The sequence below is a fragment of the Belonocnema kinseyi genome, chromosome 10 (genome assembly GCF_010883055.1).
Source record: "Belonocnema kinseyi isolate 2016_QV_RU_SX_M_011 chromosome 10, B_treatae_v1, whole genome shotgun sequence".
NCBI lineage: Eukaryota > Metazoa > Arthropoda > Insecta > Hymenoptera > Cynipidae > Belonocnema > Belonocnema kinseyi.
In genome coordinates this window covers 87,975,856-87,987,327 of record NC_046666.1, presented here as the reverse complement: position 1 = coordinate 87,987,327, position 11,472 = coordinate 87,975,856, and the positions used below count along the sequence as shown (strand labels likewise).

At 33.2% G+C, this 11,472-nt stretch overlaps 1 protein-coding gene across 1 annotated transcript in view; it reads left to right on the top strand.

Moving 5' to 3' along the window:
* Positions 1-11,472, top strand: part of LOC117181247 (zinc finger protein chinmo) — a 172,422-nt gene that overhangs the window by 48,302 nt on the left and 112,648 nt on the right. The window contains exons 3-4 of the mRNA XM_033373811.1: positions 677-759; positions 2,108-2,268. Of these exons, the coding sequence (XP_033229702.1) occupies positions 677-759; positions 2,108-2,268 (244 nt within the window). The remainder of the gene's footprint in view (positions 1-676; positions 760-2,107; positions 2,269-11,472) is intronic.

Below are 11,472 nucleotides of genomic sequence, written 5' to 3'. Positions count from 1 at the left end.
TCCCCTGCCGAGTGAGTCACGCCTACCCCGAAAGGGAAATGGCTTAATGGTATAATAATAATAATAATAATAATAATAATAATAATAATAATAATAATAATAGTATTTACAGAGCTCTATCACATTTCTAAGGTTTTTAATTGACAGAAAATATCAATACACTTTTTGGAGAAAATATCCCGAAATATATCAAATATTCTTCCAAATTATTCTACGGAAAAGTATGTGCTCCTTCTTTTTTTAATCTAGATTGCCTACAAAAACAATTTTATTTTAAAACACTGCAAAATGATAATTGTTCAATGTCCAGCCGTAAAGTTTTCTATTCTTTAAGTTCGAATTTGTTAAGTTTCATTGGGTACACCTAAACACTGCCTTTATGACCTTCTCAAATGCGATTAAAAAAAAAACAACAACATATTTTTGTTACCCTCGTTAATTGGTCAACGGCCTATAAGTTGACTGGGACTGTCGTACCAGCGCGACTTTTGGTAGAATATATTCTGCGTTTTGCTCGCGATGCGTGTGGGCTTCTAGCTGCGACACGAGTCAGGCCCAGGAAGAGATGTACGAAACGCCTACACAAGCGCACGGTCAATGGCCTCTGCACACCAAGGTCTTATACATATCTTGCGCGTGCAATGCCACATGACATAATATTTTTCGTTTATTCCAGGCGAGGGCAATATTCTCCTGCAAGCATTTCAACTGAGAGAATACACGTGTTACGCTTACCACCAGGCTTACATTTGCAAACGTGTACGTCATTCTCCTTATCTTCATCAAATCATCTTTCAATCGTACCGACCTTACAATTAACGATATTTATTATCAGATCTTAGTGAATTTAATATTGGAAATTATTAAAGAAAGTTCTATGAGATCACGAAAAAAGATTAATTGATGATAGTCATTTTGTCTACATAAATGTTTATTTCTAGGTCACTATTGAGTGCTGAGGAGAATATGAGGATATGTAATTAAAACCCACGATTAATCTGCCTAATAAGATAGATAATGCACTAGAACTTCACTATAGTCCTTTGACAGGCGAAAAGAAATGAGAAGTTGAAGCTTCACTCGGAAAAATATTGAGTTGAATAAATAATATATGATTATTATACGAACATCAACATATTTAGTAAAATTAACAAAACGACTCAACTAGAATAAATCAAACAATGTTGTTGAATGAAAAACATTTTTTTCTCAGTAAAAAAAAATATTTGATTTATATTAATTAATTATGAAGTTCACGTTGTGTCATTTCTTTTTGATCAGTAACTATATTTTATTTTTACTTACAAACATTACTACTTATATTAACAATTATAATTGTGGTGAATTTTAGTGACTGACTTCATTTTAACAATGTCATTGGTCACAGGGTATGACAAAAAATTCCTATCCTGATGAGCTAAATAATTTTTTTCTATAGGATGGAATTGTATTATCATGCGAGATTGTTTTTATCGCTGATTATTTCAATGCTGTAAACAAGTTCTAAAGCAGTGTTATTTTTTCAGTGCAAAAATTCTTATTCTGTTGTTCTAATTAAGAACACACACACATTTACTCTAGAAAAAGCGTTACGGAGGAGGCGGGAAACAAAAATTGCAGGAAAAAGCGTTAGGTATTTATTGAACGGCTCGAAATTAATTATTAGTGCTTTGGAATTACTTACTTTTCACACATGTCGTACAATATACTATTTCGCTTCTGTACTCTCAATCTGTCAGCATTATAAGTACATATTAAATTTGTGGCAAAAAGGGTTTTTATTCCCTAATTGAGAATTATGTGGAAAGCGCGGCTACCAAATAGTTTTTTTTGCAATGAAAAAATACAGGTCATTGCATTCACTTCCTTGTTGACTTTAGTGTCAACGAGCAACGATCCTAATTTGAGCATGTGAGCACAGCCCAAGGACAGGTGGTAAACGACACCTGGCGATCACCCTCTTTTTCTTGATACAAAGTCGTCATTCTCTTTCGCACGCATACTATGTTACTATCTCTATAAGTCTCCATATTTTCCTTGAATCTCTGAAGTAATATGTAATATAGTCGTGAGGGCGTTCTAATATTAAGAGAATAAACCCCGGCAGGGGCCCCTGCATACACGTTTTTTCGTATCACCTTCGTTATACCAATGTCATTATGTTAGATTGCTCGCTTCCAGTTCCACGTACGTCAAGCACAAGCAAGGTATAAATTACGAGATCGTGTCCGAAGATGGCCTACATATTCAACGAGCTGCAAGAAAAGGGTATGCGTTCTTTATGTTGTGTCGTAAAAAAAGGGTTCGACGGTCCACCATTTCCTTTACTCGCTGGATTCCTGCGATTCATCCTGCGATCCCTACATATCACAAAAAAGCCGTGAGAAGAAGTTCCATGACAAGTACTGCACGTGTTCCTAACGAGCGATTGTTTCATCTCTCTTTGATTATGTAGGATTATGCACGTGTAGGTGTTGGTTTCATTGAAAATTCACCAAGTGCTGCTGGCTACGTGCGAAGGGGGGAGAAATATTTGGACAAAAAGTTCGAGGTCTGATGTAACGGTTAGATGTTAGGTGTTAGCTGCTAGGCTAGATGCTAGATGCTAGATGCTAGATTTTAGATTCTAGAACTCCCAATACTACGTGGTCTTTTCGTTACCACTACTTTCTAATTATAACGTGCAGATTGAAAATACATACCAATGGCGCAGCGAATTGATTTCGAATATTTTTTTACGAAATTTCATTGCGCTAAAGCTAGATAGATCATTCTTTTACAAAAAAAAGTTTGAAAGGGATGAAAGGGCAAACTATGACATGCAGGTACTTGAATTAATAAAAGCTTAATTTGCTCAATAAGACGAATGCAGTAAAAAAAGAATGACTAAAATTGTCACAAACTTTTCTTACGAATTTTTTTTAAACTGAGAAAACAGAGATGGGCACAATACAGATTTTCTGCGAAATTTTTGATTTTTTTTTTGCCATTTCGTTTATGAAGTAGTGCCCTGAATGTGTAAAAGATCAGAAAGGTCGAAAAGGTTAGGAATTTTCACACGCATTCAGTTAATATACGTAAAGCTGGAGAGCCTTGAATGGGCTCATGTTTGTTCTTCTTGTTGACAGCTTTTCGAAGGAATGTATACCGATATTAAGTTGAATTCCGCAAAAATTTATCTCCATTTACACGGAAAAAAATGAGATTGAAGATTTCGATATTCAGTACTGAAAAATTAACGTTTATCTCAATGATTACCAAATTTCTCATAAAAGGGCGTTTTTCAGAAAAGAATAGAAAGCATAAATCAGTAGTATACTTTCTAGCATCAACAATGGAAATTTATATATCGTGTCGCAGTTGTCCGAAGGACGAAGTCTGAAATGAATTATAGTTTATAGTTTTCTATTGGAAACTCAACTTCATTTTCAGCAGTTAAGTAACTATTCCTAGATACCCTGCACCCAATAATGTTCGGGTAGCACAGAACCGAAGCTTATTTGCATGGTACCATAAGGGCATGTGATACTTAGAAAATTGTCGATTTTACCAGTTTTAGGTTCCCCCGGCTTTTTTCTAGAATAATAAATATTTTGTCTAAAAAATTTGGGAAATGATAGCGAACATGCTAACGGACGTCCCCACACACTTTTTTGGTGGGTTAATTAAAAAAAAGTGTTAATTTGTTCAAATTGTGATTAATTTGCATGGTGCTTAGGTATTAATATCGATTTCTTCAGTGTTAGATTCCCCCAAGTTTTCCCTAGGATAAGAAATATTTTATCTTTAAAATCTGGGAAATGATAGCGAACATTATGACGGACGTCCCCGCACATTTTTCTGTGTTTTTTTTCAAGCCTTATTTGTAGGCAATATAAAAAGTTTATTGCATAAATAATTGACAAATTATGGGAATGACAGAGCTGAAAAACGAGTTTAACCTCAAAATAATGGACATGCATACCAATTTTATTTAGCACAATACATTTTTGTTGTTATTATCTCTCAAAAAAGAGTACGGGGACGTCCGTTATCATATTTTATAGCATCTCCGAATTCAGTTTTAAAAAATTTTCAATTTTGTGGCAAAAAATCCGGGGGAACTGTACCCATACGATTGACCACACGACGAAGTATCACATGCCCATAAGGATATTCATTGTCTGTTACTTTAGCATCCAGAATAGCAGATTGCAGAGAAAAACTGATAAGTGCGATGGGAACCCGGGTTCATTTCTTAACAAGTACGTTTTTTTCATCTAAGTCATTTTTGTTTCAGCAAATGAATGAAAATGAATGACAAGGCAATTTTCATGGTAAAACCATAAAAAATCATAAATTATCGCAAAATAATTTGAAAAAAGTTGTATAGCTCATCAAGTTACACATTTTTTGTTTCAAACATTTTTATCTGTGAATGGTAGTTTTCGCGAAAATTAGTGATACGTCGATTTTTATGGGGAAAAAAACCTTAAGGGTAGGGGTTTGACCAACCTTATTTCTGTGAACAGTCACAAGGGAGTCTTCCCGTCCCCGCATTGGACCTGGAAAGGGGGTAGGGGATTGAACAAAATTAATTCTGTGACCAGCCACAGGGGTGCCTTCCCGCCCCCCCACAGGACCTGTAAAAAGGATAGGGGTGTGACCAACATTATTTCTGTAGCCAGTCAGAGGGGTGCCTTCCCGCCCCTCACAGGACTTGGGAAAGGTGTAGCGATTTAACTAACATTATTTCTTTGACCAGTCAGAAGGGTGACTTCCCACCCCCCCATGGGACCTGAAAAAGGGGTAGGGGCTTGACCCACATTATTTCTGTGAGCAGTCACAGGGGTGCCCCACACGGGACCTGGAAAAGGGAGTTTGACCAACATTATTTCCGTAGCCAATCACAGAGGTTCCTTTCCGCTCCCCATGAGAACCTGGAAATGGGTAGGGGGAAATGGTAACGATTTGACCAGCCTTATTTCTGAAATTAGTCACAGAGGTGCCTAATTACTTTTGTCGCCACTTAGGGCCTGTTGTCACGGTAATGTAACATGGTAATGCCACTAATTATCCCGGAAACTATCACTCGTAAAAAAATGCTTTAAAAAGAAAGTTTGTATCTCAATGAGATCTACAACTTTTGTCTTCAAAATTTTGCAGAATTTTGCGTATTGGCTGAGAAACTCCAAAATCCATGATGTTTATGGTTTTTTTTTTACATGAAAATCGATTCATCATTCATTTTCTCGGAAACTATTACTCGCAGAAAAAAATATTCGAAACAAAAAATATGTACTTGAATGGGAGCTACAACTTTTGTAAAGAACATTTTGCAAAATTTTGCATATAGGTTAGATAAACGCAACTATGGCTTTTATAGTTTTTTCATGTTTTCACCATGAAGACGGCCTGTTCGCAAATTTTCAATGTCAAATTCGTAATCAGCGTATCAAAGTACAAAAGTATGCGGAGTTTAATTAAAATCGGAGAATTCAGCTATTTGGAACTGCACCCCATATTTTTGGGTGTCTTTAAAAAATATTCTCGAAAATATTAACAATGCAGAAAATAAATAAAGTGAATGTTCGAGAATTTTGGCATTCAGTAAGTGATGTACGTGCATATTTTGTAAATTCACAAACAAAATAGTCTTAACGAATAAGTTTCAGAACCAGAACGCATCAATAATATGCTACTTCTGCTTAAAGTGTTGTATCTATCGTCATTTATTAATACATATATTCACATAGATTGAAGAGAGACGAAATTTGAGCGAAGCGGAACATAATTGCTGCACTTTACTTTGTTGTGGGAAACTTTTGTTAGATTAATTTCTTTGAGAAAGTGTAACAAGTGGTCCATGCAATTTCAGAGGAGGATAGGAAGACTCCGTCAATATAGAAGAGTATCGAAGTTAAATAGTCGAAAATCTATGTCTACCAGTATGTTGCGAGTATAGGAATGATTCCTATTGTGCAATAGACTCCGTGCGGTAGACGCTAGAGGAGTCGGACAGACCGCCGACAAGCTGTAATCTCTTTAGTTTCCTAAGGAAGTTAATATCGCGATTGCACTAGAATCAATAGCCTAATTTTAATCTGGAATTTATTTTACAACGCAACTTCAGTTATGAATAACTTGACTAGCAGAATATATCAGAATATGATTTATGAAAAAATTTTAGGCCTGTTTGGGTGAACAATAATTTTTATAGCTTTATTTTTTTCGTAGCTTCTGACGTTTGTCCAAAAATTGAATCTTTTATTTTTCGTGTTGTTTTTTTTTTAATAAAACTAAAACTATACGTTTTATTAAACAGCGATTCAGAACAAAGTGGATCTTATTTGAATGTACAATTTTGGCCAATTCATCTTTTTTCGTATCTTGAATAGTTTGACTAAAAACGGAATTTTTTATTTTGGGGCCATTCACAAAATACGTGATACGTTTTTCAGGAACGTCTGCCCCCCCCCCCACCCCTGCGTGATTCTTTTTCCAGTGGTCTTAATATGGGGTATGATACTTCGACAGCCAACGTTTTTTTTTTTTACTTTTTTCATATCGTGCGTTGTTTGGCTTGAATGTAAATTTTCTTGTTTTGTTTAATTTTGTAAATGCTGTAACTTTGATAATTTTTTTCTATAAAAAAAGTCATTAGTACTACGAACAGCCGTAAATAAAGTTTCTAAGTCTTGAAAAAAGTGGTCTCAAATTTTGTGAAAATGCTTCAACTTTTTGAATTTTTATCCAAAATAGGTAGCTAACGCACTTGACCATTAGTTTTCGACACTAAAAGAATATTTCCAAGGCTAATATAATACAGTAATTTTTTGTAATTTATCGTGATCAAAGACTGAAATACATACAGTCAGACATACAAACAGACACATTCTCAAAAATCTTTTTTGCAGATTCAGAAGGTCTAAAAACGTGGAATTTTGATAAAAATGGGAGTGGGGGGTCGCATTTTACCCAAATCTAATACCTTCTGTGATGAAAGTATAAAAATTGTTTAGGTTTAACAACTTTAGGCATTTCTTTCCATTGTGAAATTGAAATTTATATCTAGACTATTACAATTTGTGTAAATATTTGGTTTGCATTAAATAATTTAACATACAATATGGGACTCATTTGATCTCTTTAAGAAGTTAGTTAGCTCTTATTTTCAAATCAACTTTAAAATCGCTTGAAAATTGTGGCCAGAATCTTATTTTCAACATTATTTCGTTATTTTGTTCCAATGCGGAGCGGTTGGAATTTCTCAATTTGATATTGTTCATATTTAAAACAGACGAATTTATAAGTTATATAATGAAGATTTGCAATATAAAATTTGTGTATGTAAAGCCGAAACACTGTAAACTTGAATAAGTTATCCTAAATAGTAAATTGTAAGGCATCCAAAAAGACGTTGCTGCCTCGATATACACGATATTTTATGTAATAAGACTGTGGATTCCGAATTTTCTCATGATATTACGTCTCAGGTTTAAGGTTAGTTTATAAGGACAAGTACTGCTCAGAACAGTACGCTCGGGTCAAAGTAACGAACGGTCTTTCCCCGCGGACGGTAAAGTGCACTTTACCAGCCTATGCCTGTAAAGTATCCCGCTACCAAAAATTACCTACGTTACTGCTCCAAACCACGCCCGGAATGCGAGGAAAATATACTCGTGTTACATAAAATTTTTTAAAATGTTGCACATTTCAAAACTGAATTGTAAGTATTAGGGTTTAAAAGTGAATGTACACTTTTTAAAATTAAAAAGTTTCTGATTGCAGGAATAATGTTTGCCTCAAACAAATAATACTCAAAAAAAAGCAACTTATAATTTTTTTGAGCTTCTAAAAAAACAATAGGTAATAATCTTTTCGAAATATTACTATTAATTACAATTATTACTAACAAACGCGTTCGTTTATTTATCGCCTGAATAACACGCTCAAGAATTTTTTCTTTGTATAGCTTTGAGATAGCTGCACGGACAAAAATATGATTGGAAGTCTCGCTCTTCAGTGTCTAGAATTTGGATCTAATTCCCAAACAAGTTTACCTTATTCAGGATACGAAAACAATGAATTATTAATCGCAAATATTTGAGTTGGAAGTCAAATAGAAAGGACAAGTGGGCACGCAATTCGGAAACGATAGGGTTGCCCGACGCTTTGATTTGTCAGCAATTGTTCTGATTTTTTACCTTTGGCACTGATTCACTGATTTTTCATGAACCGGAACGGCAATTTTTTGATTTTTTTTTTACTTTTTTGCACTATTTCGTCTACACTGAGAAAAAGATCTGTTTGAATCAAATATATTATGTTTGAATCAAAAATATTCTTTCTTTGTTATACAGTCAAACATACATAGGTTTAATTGAAACAAATTTTGTGGTTGATGATACATTTTGGATTTAAATATAAATTTTGTTTGAAATAAATAAAACACTTGTTTAAGTTAAACGGGTTTTCTGTTAAATTAATTGCAGATTTTGTTCAATTTAAATCAATTTACATTTTGATTTTAAAAAGGAATTTGTTTTCAATAACCCATGTTTTTCGCTATAGTGACTGCAACAGCTATAGGTTAGAAGACACTTTAAATATCTTCTAGCCTGAAATAAAGCCTTAAGTATTTTTAATAGGGTTAAGAATATAGGAAGAAAGTAGCTTTTCTTTAAAATTTCAATTAAATCGCTGGGTACGTCCTAGATTTGGCGCAATTTTCTCAAAACATCTTACATATATGTCTGAAGTTACTTAGAAATAAAACTGGCGACTGTCTCGAATTGGTGAAAAACCAACCATTAAGTAGCTCGCCCAATGTAACTTGCAAATTTCCAAGGCTTCGCTTAGGTACAGCCTTTACATTACTGCTTACACACCCCGCGAACAAACACGCTGACCCATTCAACGATTCAACCACCATTTTGACTGCCTAAAACTAAGTGACGCTGCAGCGTCCCGAAACTGAAGCGGATGCACAAAGAAATATTATTTTTTTGAATCAAACAAATACGTTCTTTAATTTAAGTATAATACGTTTAAACAAAATTATTCTTTGGCTTCATGAAATCATTTATTTGAATCGAACAAATCGTATCAAACAGATAGTTTCTTTTATTTAATGAACATCAATATCTTCCATATATTAAAATTAAACAAATGTTTTATTAATTGAAATAAAGAACGTGTGCTGAATAAAAAATATGTATTCAAAGAAATCTTTTTGCTTGAATTACAAAGATCTTTTTCTCAGTGTAGTTTCCTGTTTGACATGGCCAATGCTTATTAGCCTGATTCATCAAATTGGATTAATTTTTTTACATTCTCAACCTAATGCGAATGTATTGGTTTTATGTAAAATTTCATTTAGCCGAATGAAAAATTTCATTCGTTCGAAAACATATTTTGGTAAATGAATTCTCCAGTTTTTCAATTAGCCATACATTTCCACCGTAGATAGAATCTGAAAAAATGTGGTGATCGGTGTTTATCGTTCCTTCTCAGCATTGGTTTCTTGCTTGAAATTCTTTTTTCTACTAGTCGAAAATGAAGATAAGTATATTATTATAAATTATAATCACATTAAATAATTTTTTCAATGTACGGGACTCCCTTTTTTGTACTTCAACTATTCAAATTTTACACACGATAACAGAACTTTTTCTATTCGAGTACATTGTGTTTTGAATCAATATTATATCAACTCTGTGTTATTTTAAAACTATATACCGCGTCTTAGAAACCAATAAATGTTTATTTCCATGCGAAAAAAATTGTTTCAAAGAAATGTTTATTTTACCAAAAAGTACGCGTGTTTCAATCAAACAATCATATGTTTGGTTCAAATGAACCTTTTAGTCAGTCTGACTTATTTTTATTTGTATGTAATAATTATCTTCTTACACTTATACCATGCGTCTTTACATTACAGAACTCACGTATCCTATCAAATTCTTATTTATCACAGTCAATAATAAATCTCTTTTGCTCAACGAATATTTTAGTGTCAAGTAAATATTTCTTTGCCTAAGCATTGCGGCGTTCCTTACATCCAAACAAAAAATTGATTTAATCTTAATCGATTTCTTCTGCCACATTCTACTCTACCATTTTTTTAAGTCAAAAACATTTCTTTTGATTTAAGTAAGTTTTTTCCTCAGTGCTGGAGTCATTCCTGTATAGTCCAGACGCCCAACCCCATGTCCGTCAGATTGACGAGGTCCATTCGTTTTTTTAAATTCTTATGTCAAATAATCTCCAGAATCGAAAATTGTGTAGCTGAACTCTGGGAAATGTGCCATTCTCGAGATATACATTAAACATTTCAAACTTTACGTTAAACATGTAAAGTTTGAAATTATTGACATTTTTTCTCCTCTTGTTAGCACAAACTCAATTAAAGTCAAATAATTGACAAAAAATGTTTTTATCAATAACCAAAAAACTATTTTACGAATGAAAAAAAGTAACACTCTTTTGAAAGAATCAACTGAAATTCACATTTTTGTAGTGGACACTGTTGCTCCAAAGTTAATAATTTGCAACATAACAGATCTTTTTTTATAAGTCATGTTATAGCGTTACAACAAATAGTCATTTTTCATTAAGTGAATTAGTTCTAGAGAAACAAAATTTCAAGAAACTATACTTACCTACTTGATAAATATAAGAATAACTGAAATGATCAATAAATTGTTCAAATTTATGCAAATTGGGATGATTAATTTTCTCACTTTGAATTGATGTAACTATTTCTGAAAAAGACATAAAGTTATCAAACTTGATGCACTTATTCTTTATAAAGTTTTACTAAAATGATTATGTGGCCCAAAATTTCGAAATTCAAATGTATGAACCTATACAATTATTTAAATTTTGAGCAACAATCTCTGCTTCAGCGCGTAATAGAAAAACGGAAAATTTCAATATTAAAGTGGTTCGAAAAAGCAGAATTATGGAAATCGTAATTGGAACTATATGAAAAAGTACAGTGTATTATGAACCTCAAAAAGTAGAAATAATTTGGTGCCCATTGATGAAAACCTTCAACTCGAGCCTCAGCAATATGTGCTTTAAAAATAATTTTTTTCATGGTTTTAATATTTCCGTGTACGTCAATTTTAATAGAAATGATTTATGTCTTAAACTTCCCTGCAATGCTTTTCAGCTTTCAGACTAACTTTTTTAAGCAATAGTTTATGTTCAATGGATCCCTGTTTATAAGAATGTAATCTACGGGGATGACAAAAAAAAATTCTCAGGAGTTGAACGGTTTTCTGCTGCTGAAAATACATTGAAAAAAAATGTAATAAGTCTGGAAGTTTAAAATGTAGTTCATTTATTCTAAAAGTCAGATTCATTTATTACTGTTTAGTGATGTTTTCTTTAATTGTGGGTCCGGATGCAATAAGGGCACATAAAATTTTTTCGTGCGAAAACGAAGTCCCCTGGAGGCTTTAGAAAAAATTTTCGAATTTTAAT